Raw genomic sequence first — 17,668 nt, 5'->3', positions numbered from 1 at the left:
TTCAAGAGGATAATATAGGGCTTCCCTGGTGGCGCAGTGGTTGAGAGTCCACCTGCCGATACAGGGGACACGGGTTCGTGCCCCGGTCTGGGAAGATCCCATATGGCACGGAGCGGCTGGGCCCGTGAGCCATGGCCGCTGAGGCTGCGCGTCCGGAGCCTGTGCTCCGCAACGGGAGAGGCCACAGCCGTGAGAGGCCCGCGTACCGCAAAAAAAAAAAGAGGATAATATAGATTCCTGCCTCTCAGGAAAGGGAGTGGGAAGGTAGAGGTTATGCAAAGGATGGGAAATGTCAGAATATATTTATAACCCAAGACATCTGCCCAACACAAACAACGGTCTGCATGTCCAGACACACACACATACAGCACCAAACAAAACTGGTTCCTGAATCCACCACCGGCTTATAGCACAAGAGCTCCATATGCCCTGATCCCAGGCACAGCAGCCCCATCCTCCTGTGGACACACTGCTCAATCCTGTGGGTAGAATGGCTTCCAGGAATTTTGGAAAGGGTGGGGAGACAGGAGTGTCAAAGGCTCAAACTCCATCTCCTTCACCCAAACAGACTTCATTTTTCCTTTCATGAGGATTAAGAAGAAAGGGGCAAGGATTAGTCCAAATTTATTGCCTCAGTCAAAAGCCAGCTCTAAGAAGGGAGAAAGTGGATTATGCAAAGAAAACAAATGGAGAGAAAAGAGGACAATGGATACTTTGCATTCAGTAATATTTATTAATTTGATTTTAAAAGGAAAAGAAGGAATCCATTCTAATGGTTCACCTCCCCACGAACCCAGGAGCCCCCCAAAACTCTAAAGAAGTCCTTCTGACCCTGCTGTGAGGTAGATCAGAGCCATCCTGTGTCTAAAGTGAGGGAGGCTGGAGCTTAGAGGGCTGTAGTGAGGGAGCCAGGAACCAAACCCCAAACCTTGACCTTTTCTAGCTGCTTCTTCTCAGCCTGGGTCGCCAGGGCCTCCAGTACACTGACTGGTTCATCAGGGTCTGGGTGGCAGAAGGAATGGAACGAGGGTGCTCTCTTTGCCCTAAGCACACAGCACTCAAGCGAGCAAGGGGATGGGTGCCCAGGCAAAGCCAGCCCGGCTGCTGCAAGGACAGCCAGACACTCAGGCTGCTGAGGTAGTGGTGAAGTTCAGGGGTGGGGTTTAGAAAACATCTCTCGGAAGGAGAGAGAGAGAGAGAGAGAGAGAGAGAGAGAGAAAGAGAGAGAATGGTGAAAACCCACTTCGTAAGGGTTCCCCCTCCCAAGCCAGACCCCCTCCCCATCTCATGGCTCAGTGGTCAGGTTCCGGAGGGCAGAGTTTTCCAGCTGGGAAACTCCACAGGGCTCATTCCGAACAGGCCAGAGGCTCTCCAAAGGTTCTGGATCAATGGAGTTGTTTCTTCAAGGTCTAAGAAAGTCCCCAGGAAGCCCTGAAAAAAATGGAGATGAGGTATCTTGGGGTGAGGGGGCAGAGGGTGGGAACAGGAGAGGGAAATGGGTGAAGGTCAGGGACCTTGAGGCGCACGTGCGGTTACACAAAAGCCTCGGGGACCCACCCTGCCACAAAGCCCAACCCAACTTCAACCCGGCCCGGTTCCTACCCGGGAAGAATTTGCACTCACACGTTCCTGAGCCTGTCTAGCCTTCATCCCAGAAGTGGATTCTCACCTTCATAGCTATCAAACCTTTCAAAGAAACCAAAGCTGAGCCCGAGGGCTTTGGGGGACCTCTAGTCTAGTCAAAGCCAGCCCAAGAGGTGGCAAGAAATCTGGGCAAAGAAACTGAGCTAGAACACCAAAACTAGAGCTGACCAGGCGAGGGGGGCCCTTGGGCACAGCGGGACCCACCCCATCCCGGGCCCCCCCTTGCTCCTGGGGTGGAGAACAACCGGCCCGCCCTCCTTTGCTTCAACCCCAGGGCAGGGTGGGTTGGGATGCGGGAAAAGAAAGGGCCCTGGGTTCCACTTCGGTTCCCTACTCCATGCCCCACTTCCCTCGATGCAGAGACCCCAGCCCCATCTTCTCCTACCGAACCCCAAGCTCAAAAAACTGAAGGGAAAAAAAAAAAAGAAAAAGAAAAAAAAAAAACTGAAGGGGCTTCCCTGGTGGCGCAGTGGTTGAGAGTCCGCCTGCCGATGCAGGGGACACGGGTTCGTGTCCCGGTCCGGGAAGATCCCACATGCTGCGGAGCGGCTGGGCCCATGAGGCATGGCCGCTGAGCCTGTGCGTCCGGAGCCTGTGCTCCGCAACGGGAGAGGCCACAACAGTGAGAGGCCCGCGTACCGCAAAAAAAAAAAAAAAAATTGACCGAAGGAGATACCGAATGCTTCCTGATCCCGAGCCGTCAACCCCTTCGCCTTGGCTACCTACCAGTCGAGCGGTGGGCACTGCCTGGATTCTGCGGGGCTGGTCAGGGCCGCGGGGGCGTGGAGGCGGCGGCGGGGTGCTCCTCGGGCCGGCAGCGGCCCAGCAGGCGGCGTAAGGCGCTGCGAAAGACAGGGCTGCGGCAGTAGATGAGCGGTTGAAGGCAGAGTTGGCATAGCCTAGACAGTTAAGGGCGAGGAAAGCGGGGCCGGGCACTAGAGAGGGGCCCCCGAGGGCGCGCAGCACGTTGACTACAAAGAAGGGCAACCAGCAGAGAGTGAAGTTTCCCATGATGAGCCCCAAGGTGAGCAGGGCGCGGTGTTCCCGCAGAGGCAGAAGGCGCGCCGGCCGCCGACCGTAGGAGGGCACCCCTGCGGGCCAGGCGCACGGCCCCGCCGGGGCGGGGCACAGGGAGCAAGACCGAGCCCGCGGAGACTCCTCTGGCGGGAAGCGGCCCAGCTCCCGGAGCAGAAAGCGCAGCTGGCGCGTAGCCACCGCGAAAAGTCGCGCGTAGACGAAGAGCATCACCAGGAGCGGAAAGTAGAAGGAGACGGAGGAGAGCGGCGCGTAGGGCATGTTGGAGGCGAAGGCGCAGCAGCGCGGATTGCAGTGGCAACGCTGCGCCTCGACGTCGGCCCCGACGCGCCACCATTTGCTCATGATGGGCGCAAACGACACCAAGGCGGACACGACCCACACCGGGACCACTGCTGCCCGGGCTCGGCGTTTGGTGACCAGCGCGCCGTAGCGCAGCGGGTCGGTCACGGCCAGGTAGCGGTCCACCGCCAGGGCGCACAGGGTTTCCATGCTGGCGGTCACACACTGCACGCCCACCGAGGTCCACAGCTCGCAACCGGTGGCGCCCAGGGGCCAGTGGCCGGTCAGCGCCAACGTGGCACCCCGCGGCACTACCAGGAACCCCACCACCAGGTCGGCTGTGGCCAGCGAAGTCACGAACACGTCGGTCATGGTCTGGAGTCTCGGCGTCCGGGCGATGGCCACGATTACCAGCAGGTTGCCCCCCACGGTGGCCAGCACCGCTAGCGCCAACAGAGCCCCGCTAGTGCCACCGCCCACGGCACCCCGGGCAGCCGCTCGCGTTAGCAGTATTGGGCGCCCGGGTGGGGACATCTGGCCACGGGGCCAGAGGGCTGTTCCCGTGCGGCCAGGGAGCCATTCCCGCGTCGCGCGCGGGGCGGGAGGGAAAGAGGGAAGGGGTCTCGCAGCTTACCCGGCTCAGGGGACGGGGCAGCGGGCCGTGGGAGCGATTCCCCCGGCCTGGGCCATCCTCCCCAGTCGACCCGCGAGAACGCACAGCCTGCCCCCCCCCTCGCTGGGTGCCACCACTGGGGAGGGGGTGGGAGGAGGAGTGGCGGCCCTTAAAGGGGCAGCGGCCAATAGTCGCGACGCTCGGCGTCTGTAGGGAAATTGGGGCGTGCGTAGGGAAGCACGACGGATGCTTGACTCCTCCATTAGCCAAATCCAGAGTAAGATGTGTAAGAGGTAGGTCACGCCGTGTGTTCTCTGCCACGATGTGTCCGCTCCTGCCATGACCGGCGCCTGCGCTGACACGCTCAGCGCAGCGCTCCAGCGGCGTGGGTTTTCTGCACCAATTTCCCCGGAAGGTCCAGAAGCAACTCTCGGGGAAGACACAGGAGAAGCCCCCAACCCTTTACCTTGTCGGAGGAAAAGGTAACCCTCCCAAGGCAAACAAGACGACCCACAGCAGCCCCTCTTCTACTTGGGTGTCCCTCCCCCTAAGATATTGTAAGTTACGTCATAGAGGGCAGCCAGGGTCTTCCCTCTTCTCCTAAGACCCCCTTCCAATGAGATCTGACCCCCTTCGCTTCTATCCACTTACCCTCCCTGTCACTCTAGTTTCCCTTCTTTTTTTTTTTTTCCTTTTCAAATCTTCCATTTTCCAGGAGTCTTTATCATTGTCTGCTCATTTGAATTTGGATTTGGCCTCAGGTAGCCTAAGATGCTGAGAGTTTCCATTTCTCCGTCTTCCACATTGCCCCCTCCACACACTTTCCACCAAGAAAGCTTCTAGGTGAGCCCCTTCTCTTAAAATGCTCCTGTTGTAGAGACGTGTTGAAAATGAACAAATGGGTTCCAGGTTGAGGCTTATCCACCGTCACCCCCAGCTCTCCACAAATCCTCCATCACCATGGCAAAGTCTCCTCTCTACTTCCCTGAAGATTTTATTCATGAACATTTGAAAAGTAGAAGACACTGAGCTGAGGAATCCACACATTGCGTCTCGGAGCGTGTGGGACCACAGGCCTGGTATTTTAGTGTCCGTTGAAGTCTCTCTTACAATCCCATCAGAGGATCCCTTCACCTGAAGAAGCCCAGGGCCTCCTCCCTTCCCCTTTCCCTCACCCACACTGATGCCTGGTTCCCAACCCGGCTCTCCCGGTGGCTAAGCCAGTTCCTCTCAAAGTGGGTGTGGGGAGATTAGGCTGCAAAACAGTGTTCAAGCTGAAGGGCAGGAAGGTATGACACCTTTATTAAGTCCTATCAATCCCGAACCTTGAAACTTCTTGCCTCCTCCCCTGAAACAATGGGACAAAAGGGGGTGAAATTATCATGGAAAATGCCTCCGGGGCCATGCCTTAGGGAGAGTCTTTTGAACAGCTCTATATTTCAAAAGAACCCTGTAGAGTCACTGGTCTAAGCAATCCCTCTGGGAGGCTGAGCCAGGGCCTGGGAGTTAGAGAGACTGGAGGGGAAGTGAGGACCGAAAATTATCCTCAAGGAAAAAGAACCCAGCTGCCTACCCACGAGCAGGGTTGGTCAGTGGCTCCCAAGCAAATGCCTTTTGTGCCCATGCTGTACCCCAGGCAGGCCTTTGGATCCATGGAAGTGCATCGTGGGTAGAGGTGGAGAGGCCCGGCCTCTACCCCCAACCTCCAGTCACTACCAAGCTTTGCAGGCCCCAGCTGGCCAGAGTCTTGACCGTGGCCGCTTGCTGACCATCAGGGCAGTCACTCCCAAGTTGGGTTTTGCAACACCCCAGAGAGTGTTGCCAGTTACCACAAAGGGGTGACAGAAGATTCTCCAAGAGTAATCTCTAAAACAAATCCATGTCGTGCAGCAGGGTTTTTTGTTTTTTGTTTCTTCCAGGGTGCCAGAGTTTGTGGGGGGAAGGGAGAGGGGTGCCAGGAAGTCAAGTGGCTTCAAAGGCTGCTGTTGTGCTAGGGGTGACCTTGTTAGTCTGAGGAACTGTGTAAAAGTGTTTACATCTCAAAAAAAGACAAGATTTCCCAAACCACGTGAGCGTGCCTGCGTTTGGGAAATGATGAGGCCCATAACCAAAGGAGACTGTGAGGAGAGGAATTAGGGCCCCTGTTAGTGGAGGCATTTAGGAGCCAGCAGAGAGCAGTGACCCAGCACCTGGAGAGCTTCCTTCTTTGCTCTGGCCCTTCCCCTATCCCACCTTTCTCAGTCTGGCCTCCCCACCTCACCGACTACCTTGGGGCCCACAGGGAGAAGGGGTCCATCCTTTACCACTTTGGTCTCTTTTTTATCGTGCTTTTGTGTTTCTTACTTTTCTCTTTTGACTAGGTGAGGCATCCACGTTATTCAGCCATCAAAATATACAAAAGGCGTGTAATACAAAGTTGCCTTCAGCCCAGTTTTCAACTCCCTAACAGATAACCACCATTAATTAGTCTCTTGTTTATCTTTCCAGTAATATTTTATATATAAACAGGTCAATGCAAATACATATGGCTTTGTCGTTTCTTTTCGACCCAAATAGTAGAAAAATATACCGACTGTCCTGAACGTTGCTTATCTTACCTTAACAATATATATCTGTGACGCTTCCATACCAATGCACAAAAGCCTGCCATTTTTAGTATTCCATCGTATGGCTATACCATAATCTATGAAACCGATCGGCTATTAATAGACATCTAATTTACTTCCCATCGTGCCTAGTAGATGACGTTGCAATGAATCACTTGCAATCGTGTCGTTTCACACGTCTGTGAGTATATTTGTAGAATAAATTCCTGTAAATAGAATCACTATATCATGCGGTATATAGTTTACAAATTTAAAAGGTATTACCAGATTTCCCTCTCCAGGCAATGTACCCACTTACCCTCTTGCCATCGCTTCTGATGGCCAGCGAGGGGTGGGAGGCAAGTGACCCGCTGCTTTGGGAAATCACCCAAACGACTGGGCCCAGGGAGTTAGGCTGTCAGGTCTGTAGAGGTCATCCAACTGTGGAGAGAAGCGTGCATGGGCCAGAGAGAGCTGTACCCTGGCCCTGGGCCCCCAGATGACCTTTGTTCTGTGCCCTTGGAGGTAGACTGTGCATGCGGACCTCTGAATCTGCCGAGTTCAGGCCCCTAGGCTGCTGCTGTCTGTGTGTTGAGGGCTCCAAGGATGCAGGTCATCCTGTTGCGTCAGAGACCAGCTGTGTGATGGTCTGTGATTTAGAAAATGGGGTGAGCAGAGCCAGAAGGAGACAGCAGCTGCCCTGCCCCGTGGGCAGAAGTTCTAGGAGCAGGGTGTGCTCTCCTTCCTTTGTTGGTTTTAGCTCCTGGTCTGTCCTCCGAGCCTCATGACCGGGTCCACGCATGTGCGTGTGGCTGTGTGCCTGTTTACGTGACGGGGTAGGAGGAAGCCTAGCTCAGGCGACTGAGCCCTGTACTTTGTCCAAGACTACGTGTGTTCAAGCTTTCCCCTCTCATCCTGTCTCTCTTCTTCCACTGTAAGCGTCCATGCCATGCCGTGCTTGAAACGCTGTGCGTAGGTGTGGCCTCTGAACAGCCGGCTTGGTGTTCACTGTTTCTCCTTTTGTTGCAATTAGTCCAGGAGGGTAGAATGATGAGCTAAAAGGGGTCTGAAAGATCAAATCCAACACCAACATTCTACAGAATTAAAAAGCTGAGGTCCGGAGAGGAAACTGAGGTTGGACCATAATCTCACAGTGAAGGTTCATTCCCAGCAGGAGTACAGGCATCTGAGGAGCCGGGTCCTCTTCCCAAGCGCCTCCCCCATACTCCCTGGCAGTCTGCGGCCGGTGCCACCTGCCAGCCTGTCCTCTGGAGGGGAGGCAGGGCTCGGAGAGGACCACCGCCCTGCCCCCAGAGCTGAAAAGAAGCCCCCAACCTAGCACTTTCCTTGTCTTCTACAACATGCCATGGCTACTCTCCACACATCTGCTGTTTCCCAAGGCAAGGAGCTTGAAGGAGAGGCAGGGAAGGAACCTCCATCTTCAGGAGCCAAAATGTCCTCTTGTGCCTAAGAGCTGGCCGGGGACAAGAGCCTTATTCAGGCAGACACAGGGGTGGACGCTTAGGATTTTCTCGCAGTGCCTTTTCTCTTGTTCCTGGTCATCCACGAAAGAGGGGATCAGAAATGTTTCTTTCCCTCCTGCAGTAGGGAGAGAAATCCATGTTCTAATCTCTTTGAATAGTGATTAAAATCCTTGACTATTAGAGAGGCTGCTCCCCAGGGACAGGACAAGATCACACAGCCCACCTGCAGCCCAGACAAGAGTTTCTTGGAGTTCAGGAAGGCACCCTCTCCCAGGGAGGTCGGGGAGCGATCAGGAGGGTGGGAGAGGGAGAGAGCAAGAGAGGGTGCTCACCAACCCTCAGATCATGCCTTCCGAGTCACCCCTGGATACTGCTTCCGCTGATTTCTGTGCAGCCTGTTTCTTCGATTGGAAGCCTGGAAGAGGGCAGATCCGCCACGCTGCTTGCATCTGTGGTCTCTTCCCTCCCTCTCCCTGGGAAGGAAAGCGCCAACAAGGCTAGAGCCTGTCTGGCACTCAAGCTGCACAGTCTCTGGCCTTTCTCTCACATCAGCCCACAGTTTTCACCGGGAACAAGTACTGAACAAGGAGTATCCGGTGCTTGGAAGAAAAGGGAGCAAAACAAGGGGACGGTTTCTCCTCCGACGGGGAGACCCACGTCTTGCATATGAGACCCTCCAGTTAAGACAGAGTGAGGAGCTTTCCCGTCTGGAAAAAGGAAGGAAGCTGAGTCCCGCAAACCCTTTGTTTTTTTAAATAAATTTATTTATTTTTATTTTTGGCTGCATTGGGTCTTCATTGCTGCACGCGGGCTTTCTCTAGTTGCAGTGAGAACTAGAGAAAACTAGTTTTCTGGTCGGGGGCTACGCTTTGTTGCAGTGCGTGGCCTTCTCATTGCGGTGGCTTCTCTTGTTGCGGAGCACGGGCTCTAGGCACGTGGGCTTTAGTAGCTGCAGCACGCAGGCTCAGTAGTTGTGGCTTGCGGGCTCTAGAGTGCAGGCTCAGTAGTTGTGGTGCACGGGCTTAGTTGCTCCACGGCATGTGGGATCTTCCCGGACCAGGGCTCGAACCCGTGTCTCCCGCGTTGGCAGGCAGATCCTTAACCACTGCGCCACCAGGGAAGCCCAGGGCTCACTTCTCTCTTTTTTTTTTTTCTTTTTTGCGGTACGCGGGCCTCTCACTGTTGTGGCCTCTCCCGTGTGAAGCACAGGCTCTGGACGCGCAGGCTCAGCGGCCATGGCTCACGGCCCCAGCCGCTCCGCGGCATGCGGGATCTTCCCGGACTGGGGCACGAACCCTGCATCGGCAGGCGGACTCTCAACCACTGCGCCACCAGGGAAGCCCCCAGGGCTCACTTCTTACTTGAGTTTCTTTGCTTGGTTTGGCTTGCTTTCCACTCACATGCCTGGACTCACATCTCCCCCCAGATTGAAGTGATTCCAATGTCATGATACTATTTAAGACCAAAGGCAGCAGCCCCAGGAGCCAGGAAGGCATTCCAGGATGGTGTGATGGGAATAAGGGATTCCTGGGCTTCCAGGGAAGAGGAAAAGCACTCAGACACCATCCGTGATCGCCAGGGAAACACCATGGGGCCCATGGAGGGATCATCTTTTTAACCACTTCTAGCATCTGGAATCCTCTCTATAGGCTACAGAAAGGAAATCTCTGCAAAGTAGTATTGCCATGACCTCCTCCACCTCCTCAATATAAAAATGAAATGCTGCCCCTTCCAAATGCTTCCAGCCTAGAAACCAAAGGGTCCACGCTCCTGCCTTTCATTCCACTGTTCCCATTTCTCTTGGCCCCCAACCAAGCCCTCCACTCCTAATGAGCCATTGAGTACCAGAAGAGGAAATGTCAGCAGGATGGGGGGCCTGGTGGCCTCAGGGGCTCCAGAGCAGAGCTTGGCAGAGGGGGAAGGAGGGCTATCCTGATGTCATCACTTTTCAGGAGACCTCGGGCTTTTCCTGCCCAGCTGTGGGTAATGGACTCAGCAGCTGGTGCTGGGAGGTGATGAAGCCTCTGAGGTCTTGAGCTGGGATCTTGGTTCCTGATGCACAGTGGAGACAAGATGCTTGGTGGGGACCAGGAAGCCCTGAGAAGAGCAGGATGAGAATATTCATCTTAGTCTGTTCTTTCTGCAAAATAACTGAATACCCCAGGAACACCTTCCTGGGCCTGGTGAGAAATGCAAAAAGGCAGAAGCCACAATATTGCTCTCACCAAACCCCGTGTATTGTAGATTATTGAATGCACAGCTGAAAAATAGGAATACTCACCAACTCTCACATTAATGAAGGCAAAATAATTTGATACAATTCAAGTAGGGTATATGCAGGGGCTAGTTAAGTAAGTATAGGAGCTAATCCAGGAAGACTTTTTGGAGGAGGTTCCATCTCTACTTTCAGGAAAGGGCTGGCCAGGACTTGATCCTCCTTTTATTTCATCCTGGTCTCCTACAGTATCTTATATCCAATTTATTTATTTTTAAGATTGGTTTAGGCGTGTTAGGGCCTGTGCTTTCTCATCTAAGTGTTAGAATAAGCTTATCTATGTCTACAGAATATCTTGCTGGGATTTTGATAGGAATTACATTAAACCTATACATGAATTTGGGAAGAATTGGCATGTTTACTATGTTGAGTCATCCAGTCCATGACCACAATGTATGTCTCCATTTATTTAGGTCTTCTTTGATTGACTTTATCAGCATTTAGTAATTTTCGGCCTACAGATCCTACACATATTTTGTTAAATTTGTAACTAGGTGTCTCATTTTCTTTGTAACAATTATACATGGTATAGCATTTACAGTTTCTGCCTGTTTGTTCTTAGTATGTAGAAATGTGATTGGTTTCGTGCATCGATCTTGTATCCTGTGACATTGCAGAACTCACATAGCAGTTATAGGAGCTTTTTTGTAGTCTTTGGGATTTTCTGCATACACAATTATAACATCTGCAAATAAGGACAGTTTTCTTTCTTTCTTTCCACTCTGTATGCCTTTTTATTTCTTTTTCTTTTCTTTTTCTTTTTTTTTGCAGTGGCTAGAACTTCCAGTACTGTATTGAATAAGAGTAGTGAGAGGAAGCATCCTTGCCTTGTTCCCAGTCTTAGGGAGAAAGCATTCAGTCTTTCACCATCAACTATGATGTTAGCTGTAAACTTTTTGTAGATGTTTTTATCAAACTGAGGTAGTTCCACTCTCTTCCTAACTTGCTGAGAATTTTTAATCATAAATAGGTGTTGGATTTTGTCAGATGCCTTTTCTGTACTAGTTGATAAGATTATGATTTTTCTAATTAACCTGTTGCTATGATGGACATTTAAAAAAATATTTATTTATTTATTTGGCTGCACTGGGTCTTAGTTCCATGCGGGATCTTCGTTGCCACATGCGGGATCTCCGTTGCGGCATGCGGGATCTTTAGTTTCAGCACGCGGGTCTTTTAGTTGTGGCATGCAGGATCTTTTTTTTTTCTTTTTACTTGCGGCACGTGGGATCTTTTTTTAGTTGTGGCAGGCATGCGAACTCTTAGCTGTGGAATGTGGGATCTAGTTCCCTGACCAGGGATCAAACCCAGGCCCCCTGCATTGGGAGTGTGAAGTCTTAGCCACTGGACCACCAGGGAAGTCCCTGGACATTATTTTTAATCTAAACTTTATTGACCACTTGATATCGTGGAATTCTGAATATTGAATCAGACTATATATGTGGAATAAATCCTACTTGATCATAGTATATAATTCTTCTGATATTTATAATTATTTTAGAACAATGGATTCAATTTGCTATATCTCATGAGAGATATTGGTTTATAGTTTTTTTTAGTACCGTCTGTATCTGGTTTTCATATCAAGATAATACTGGCCTAACAATAAGTTGGGAAGTGTTCCCTCCTCTATTTTCTGGAAGAGTTTGTGCAAAATTGCTGCTTATTCTTCTTCAGGTGTTTGAAACTGGAGTGAAACCATCTGAGCCAGGAGATTACTTTTTGGGAAGGGAATCTGCTTTATCTTGATCATAACTTCTTTGTGCACTGGAGTCACAAAGGCGTTAGCCAAGTTACAAACTCTAGAATTTCAGCAGACCTTGGCAATCATCAAGTCCCACATCCCTCACTACATATGAAGACACTGAGGCTTGGGCTGAGAGAATAACTTGCCCAAAGTCGCAGAGCACTTTAGCAGAAGAAATGGGAAGAGCCCGTGGACCAGGATGCTCAGTCCAGCTACCTCTGCTCCTAAGTTAATGGTAGTGGCTCAAGAAGTGGAGACTTTCAACTTTCAGACACCCTGGCATTCATTGCCCACTTGCTCTTTTATAGGAGGAGATCAAAGTCTTCCCTGTGCACAAGCGCTTGACAAGAGGGTTCCCCAAGTCCCTTCTAGCCCATAATTAGAACAAGAAAGGGCAGAGGTCAAGAGCAGAGCTGGCAACCCAAGACCAAGTGGGCAGAGAGACAAAGCTATGGCAACTGAAGTCTCCCAACAAAGAAGCAACCACAGGACTGATCAGCCTGGGAACCTGCTCCCTCTGTTGGTTTGATGTGCACTTGGACCAAAGAGGAACAGAGGAAATTCCCTGGTAATCCAGTGGTTAGGACTCAGCCCTTTCACTGCAGTGGCAGGGGTTCAATCCTTGGTTGGGGAAGTAAGATCCTGCAAGTTGTGCAGCGCAGACAAAAAAAAAAATTTTAATAAATAAATAATTTTTTTTAAAAAAAGGAGGAACAGAGGAGGTGGGCACATCTCCTAACTGGGTCAGCAAACAGTAGGAAGTTAAGTCTTCCAGCTCACACCCCTCTGGCTCCCTGCAGCCAGAGGCCACTGTCCAAACTGCAGGTAAGAAGACAGAAGGAAGGAGTGGAGGGATTACACCTTCACATTAACATAACTCGACATTCCTACAGCCGAATCCCCATCACTGCAACAGCGTTGTCCAGTGGAACCTTCCACAATGGAAATATTATATATTATATATCTGTGCTTTCCAACAAGATAGCCACCAGTCACATGTGGGTAGTAAACACAGGAAATGTGAGTAGTGCAAGTAAGAAACTACATTTTTAATCTTATTAAATTGTAATTAATTTAATTTAAATAGTCATATGTGGATAGTGCAGACCTAGAGGAACCTCTCTTTGTAAATACACTCATGAACAAACATAAAAAGCAGGGGAAAACCAGAATCATAATCTATAACAAAAGAAAAAGCACTAAGATATGACAAGTCACTTAAAATTGAGCTAAAAACCTCACTCCTCAAATTTGCACCAATATTACACGATGCTCTGGTTTCATTTTATTTGGTGGTCTACGCATGCTAGTTTTTAAAAATTCACCTTTGGCAGTACAAAAGAAGGAACAAATAACAGACTTCAGGGATCCAGATGGAAGTTACTAACCGGCTATAGAGTTAGTTTAGAGAAAGAACACTGCAGGGGTTTGTTTTGTTTTGTTTACTGGTATATCTCCAATGCCTAGAATATTCCCCAGCAAAGAAGTCTCTCAGCAAAAATTTGCTGAGTGGCCTCAAGGACAGACTGTCAAAGGAACTGATCTAATTAAAAAGAAATGTTTGCAGCGGGAGGACCACTAGAGGGCGCGCCAGCCCAGCAGCCAAGAGGCTGGGGAACAAAGGCGGGGAGGCTCTTGGGGTTCCCCTAGCGCTTCCCACGCTCTGGGGTGGCTTCAGAAGAGTAAACCCCGCCACCCCCTCCCATCACCCCTTATGTCTTCGTTTCCTTTTTATTCGTCTGAACGTTTTCTCGTGTGTCCGAGCCAACCCACTGACCCCGAGGTCAGGATGGCCAGCCATCTATGGGCAGTGCAAGGCCCCCAGCCCCGGGACGCTTAATAAATGTCACATTTTGCGCCTCAAATAAAGGAAATGGAGAGTCACAGGCAGAAGCCCAGGCCGGGAAATCAGGAGGCGGGCTTCTAGACAGCTCTTTACACTCACTGGAAGCCCACCAGGTCCCAAAGGTTGTGCTACACGTTTTAACCCAGGTAGATAGTGTTACCTCCATTTCACAGATGAGAACATTGCATTTCAGCGTGATTGGCAAAGGTTACGTAGATCATAAGTGGATTGTGAACCCGGGACGTTTTCTTTCCAAAACCCGTGGAATTAACACTGTGCCATCGTCTTTGAGTTCAAAGATGTCGCTACTGAAGGCACTGCTTTCTGTGGGATCCAGTGAGGCTGGAGACTGAAAGCTGGGGTTCAGCTGGAGTCAGGGGAGGGGAAAGAGAGGGAGTTACGTTGCAGCCCTTCCTGGGGAGCTGAAGAAAGGCACGGTCAGCACTCAGAAGGGCGGGGTGGACCCACCCTTGGCAAAAATCTTCCAGGTTCCTTCTGCTATGGACTGAATCTTTGTGTCTAGCCCCAGATTCATGCCTGTATGATGGTAACCCCCGCAATGGGTTGGTTGGGGGTTTTATTGGTTTTTTTTTTTTTTTTTTTTTGGCCACACTGCAGCATCTTAGTTGCTCAACCAGGGATCAAACCTGCGCCCCCTGTGGTGGAGTGCAGAATCTTAACTACTGGACCACCAGGGAAGTCCTGGGATGGTATTTAGAGATGGGGGCTTTTGGGAGGTTAGAGTTAGGTTTAGATGGGGTCATGAGGGTGGGCTCCTCTCCCATCATGGGATTGGTGTCCTTATAAAAAGAGAGGAGTGACCAGAGTTCTCTCTCCCCACCACCGTGTGAGGACAGACTGAGAAGGCACTGTCTGCAAACCAGGAAGAGGGGTCTCACCAGGAACCATATCTTCCAGCACCTTGATCTTGGACTCGCAAGTCTCCGGAACTGAGAAATCAATGTCTGTTGTTTATGTCGCCCAGTCTGTGGTGTTGGACACCACCCTTGCCTCCACTGTATCCTTTCTGTGCTTTGGGACGGCTTCCCCCTCTCCTCACATCAAGACCAGCTCCCAGATAAAGATCCCACCTATTTCATAAGCTTCTCGGCTCATCTGAAGCACTCTGAGGTTTGGGAATCACAGGGGTGGTGATGAAATGTATGGGCTTTGGACCAAGTAGGTTATAAAAATATCTAAATGTGAGCTGTGGCATGGGCAGGCTAAACCCCTACCCGCCCCCCCCCCCAAGCCCCATGTGTGAATTAGGAATACTTGTTATACTTGTCCTACAAGGTCCTGGGGCCATTTATCCGTCTTGTCAATGTCAGACCTCTCACATGCAGGTCGGGCACAGAGCACAGGAAGTGTCCGTTTCCTTTCCTCCTTGCTTGTGGTGTCATGAATGTGAACGGCACTTTACAGTTAGCAGAACCTTTAGCTGAGGACAGAAAGCTTTTTTAAAACGGGATTTCAGGCATCAACCTGTGAGTGGAGGAGATATTTGGGGGTGGGGGAGAACATTTGGGGACTGAGGATCTTGAGCATAAGGGTGAAAACATGCAACTCAGATTGGGACTTGAACCCACGCTCTTTTTTTTTGCGGTACGCGGGCCTCTCACTGTTGTGGCCTCTCCCGTTGCGGAGCACAGGCTCTGGACGCGCAGGCTCAGCGGACATGGCTCACGGGCCCAGCTGCTCTGCGGCGTGTGGGATCTTCCCGGACCGGGGCACGGACTCGTGTCCCCTGCATCGGCAGGCGGACTCTCAACCACTGAGCCACCAGGGAAGCCCGAATCCATGCTCTTTTAACTGAGATCACACACCTGGTCTCAGGACTTGATGAAGCTCAGGTTCTTGATGTCTCATCGCAGAAAGAATTCAGTGAGAGACAAAGTGATAGGTAAGGATTGGATTTATTTAGAGAGAAACACACTCCAGAGACAAGAGTGTGGGCCACCTAGAAGGCCCCATGGTATGGGGTTGTCAGTTTTTTTTTTTTTTTTTTAATAAATTTATTTATTTATTTATTTTTGGCTGTGTTGGGTCTTCGTTTCTGTGGGAGGGCTTTCTCTACTTGTGGCGAGCGGGGGCCACTCTTCATCGCGGTGCACGGGCCTCTCACTGTTGTGGCCTTCTCTTGTTGCGGAGCACAGGCTCCAGTCGCGCAGGCTCAGTAGCTGTGGCGCACGGGCTTAGTTGCTCCGCGGCATGTGGGATCTTCCCAGACCATGGCTCGAACCCGTGTCCCCTGCATTGGCAGGCAGATTCTCCACCACTGCGCCACCAGGGAAGCCCCTGGGGTTGTCAGTTTTTATAGGAGTGAGTCATTTCGTAGGCCAATGAGTGGGAAGAGTATTCCAGCTATTTTGGGGAAGGGGCGGGGATTTCCAGAAATTGGGCCACAGCCCACTTTTTATGGTTGGCCTTGGAACTGTCATGGCTCCTGTGGGTGTGTCATTTAGCATGCTGATGTGCTACAGTGAGCATACACTGAGGCTCAAGGCTTGGACCATTTGGTGCTAATCAGTTTAGGCCATGTCCTCGAGCTATGTTATTCTTTTAAAGGTTGTGCCCTGCCCCCTTCCCTCCTGTCTCAAGGGGACTGGGGACACAGGTCACTGCTCTCACCCCAAAGCAAGAAGAGTGCACTGTGAGGTTCAACACACACACACACACACAAACTCACGCACTTGCTCAGGACTGCTCCACACACACGCCTCCCAATTTCCCCTCTACTTGCTGTGCTGGAATCTTCTGTTGCCCCTGCTTGGTGCCCCAGGAGGTTGGCCCACAGGGCAGCATCCATGGGCCCCCTTGTCCTCTGTCTTCTGGCTGGACTGGGCCATCAAGGAGCCTGGCAGCAGAGCCGAGGGCAGGAGGCCAGTGAGGGTGAGTTTCTACCTTCCAGCTCTTTCCCTGTGCCCAGCCAGGATGGCAGGTGACAGCTCCTGTGAGGCCTTTCCCTCTCTGTCTCTCTCTGTCTCTCTCTGTCTCTCTCTGTCTCTGGATTCCAGTAAACACCTTCCTCACTCCTTCAGGCCCAGTTCTGGCCCCAGGCACCACGATTTCCCTTTTGGTTTTCCAACCTCCTGCCCTCAACTTTGTAGATCATCCCTTTACTAAACTCTCCTCAAATTACCTGACTTAAGTGACCCTGAGGGACACGTCCCTGAAGGCTGGTTAGGGCCAAGGATCTGGCCACCCGCTGGCCCCTGGTGACCGCAGTGCCACCCTTCCTCAGTTGCCACCAAAACCTCTCAGCTGTTCTGCTCTCCTGGCCAACACACAATACCTTCTAAGCCTGTGAGGCCCCATCTCAGGTGGACACACCCAGGGTCATCCGTAGGAGGGCCCCCCAGGCAAACCGCCCTGCCTAGAGGTCAACACACCCACCCCCTCCAGCACCCTTGCATTGTTCCCACAGTGGGAAGATGACGATTCCCAAGGAATTAAGCCCAACAATCTGTTCTTGAAGTCCAGGTAAAGGTTGTAGACCCTGCTCTGAGCCATTAAAACCTTTCTTGCGAACTCTGAGCCCCAAAACGACACTAAAACTTTAAATTCATCATTGGGAATCCTTCACGTCAGCTCATGTGTCCTGTCACCATGGCCCTGTGTTCTTCAGAGGCTCTTGTGCCCTCTTATACGACAAGTGATTCCTAACCTTCCTGCCCCAGATGGAGATTCAACCATTTACAAAAGAGCTGTTTAAAAACAAACAAGCTCATAGATACAGAGAGTACAGATTGGTGGTGTCAGAGGCAGGGGGTGGGGATTAGGGGAAATGGGTGAAGGAGGTCCAAAGGTACCAAAAAAAAAAAGACATTAAAGAAAATAGGCAGGACTTCTGTGGCGGTCCAGTGGTTAAGACTCCACGCTTCCACTGCAGGGGGCATGAGTTGGATCCCTGGTTGGGGAACTAAGCTCCTGCATGCCACACGGTGTGGCCAAAAAAAAAAAAAGTATACTAAAGAAAACAGGGAGATTCTCCACTGACTAGAGGATAACAGAGGATCGTTGAAAAGAAAGAGCTCTTAGCGTAAGAAGTAGCCTTGCCGTTGGGTTTATCGGAGGCAAAGCAGCGCTAAGAGTCACGAGTACACAAAAGGGCTGAATGCTGGGGGGCCCGGAGACACGGCATGAAGGTGTGCGTC

General features: G+C 51.4%; 1 protein-coding gene across 1 annotated transcript; it reads right to left on the bottom strand.

Moving 5' to 3' along the window:
• Positions 1 to 327: 327 nt before the first annotated feature.
• Positions 328 to 3,687, bottom strand: ADRB3 (adrenoceptor beta 3). The gene is given in 4 exon segments (XM_067721461.1): positions 328 to 1,431; positions 2,371 to 3,417; positions 3,420 to 3,454; positions 3,457 to 3,687. Coding segments are annotated over 4 exon segments (1,299 nt in total). The 5' UTR covers positions 3,542 to 3,687; the 3' UTR covers positions 328 to 1,299.
• Positions 3,688 to 17,668: the final 13,981 nt, after the last annotated feature.

This window comes from Pseudorca crassidens, chromosome 21 (genome assembly GCF_039906515.1).
Source record: "Pseudorca crassidens isolate mPseCra1 chromosome 21, mPseCra1.hap1, whole genome shotgun sequence".
NCBI classification, from domain to species: Eukaryota; Metazoa; Chordata; class Mammalia; order Artiodactyla; family Delphinidae; genus Pseudorca; species Pseudorca crassidens.
The sequence above is the reverse complement of the archived record's forward strand: the minus strand, read 5'-3'. Positions and strand labels throughout refer to the sequence as shown.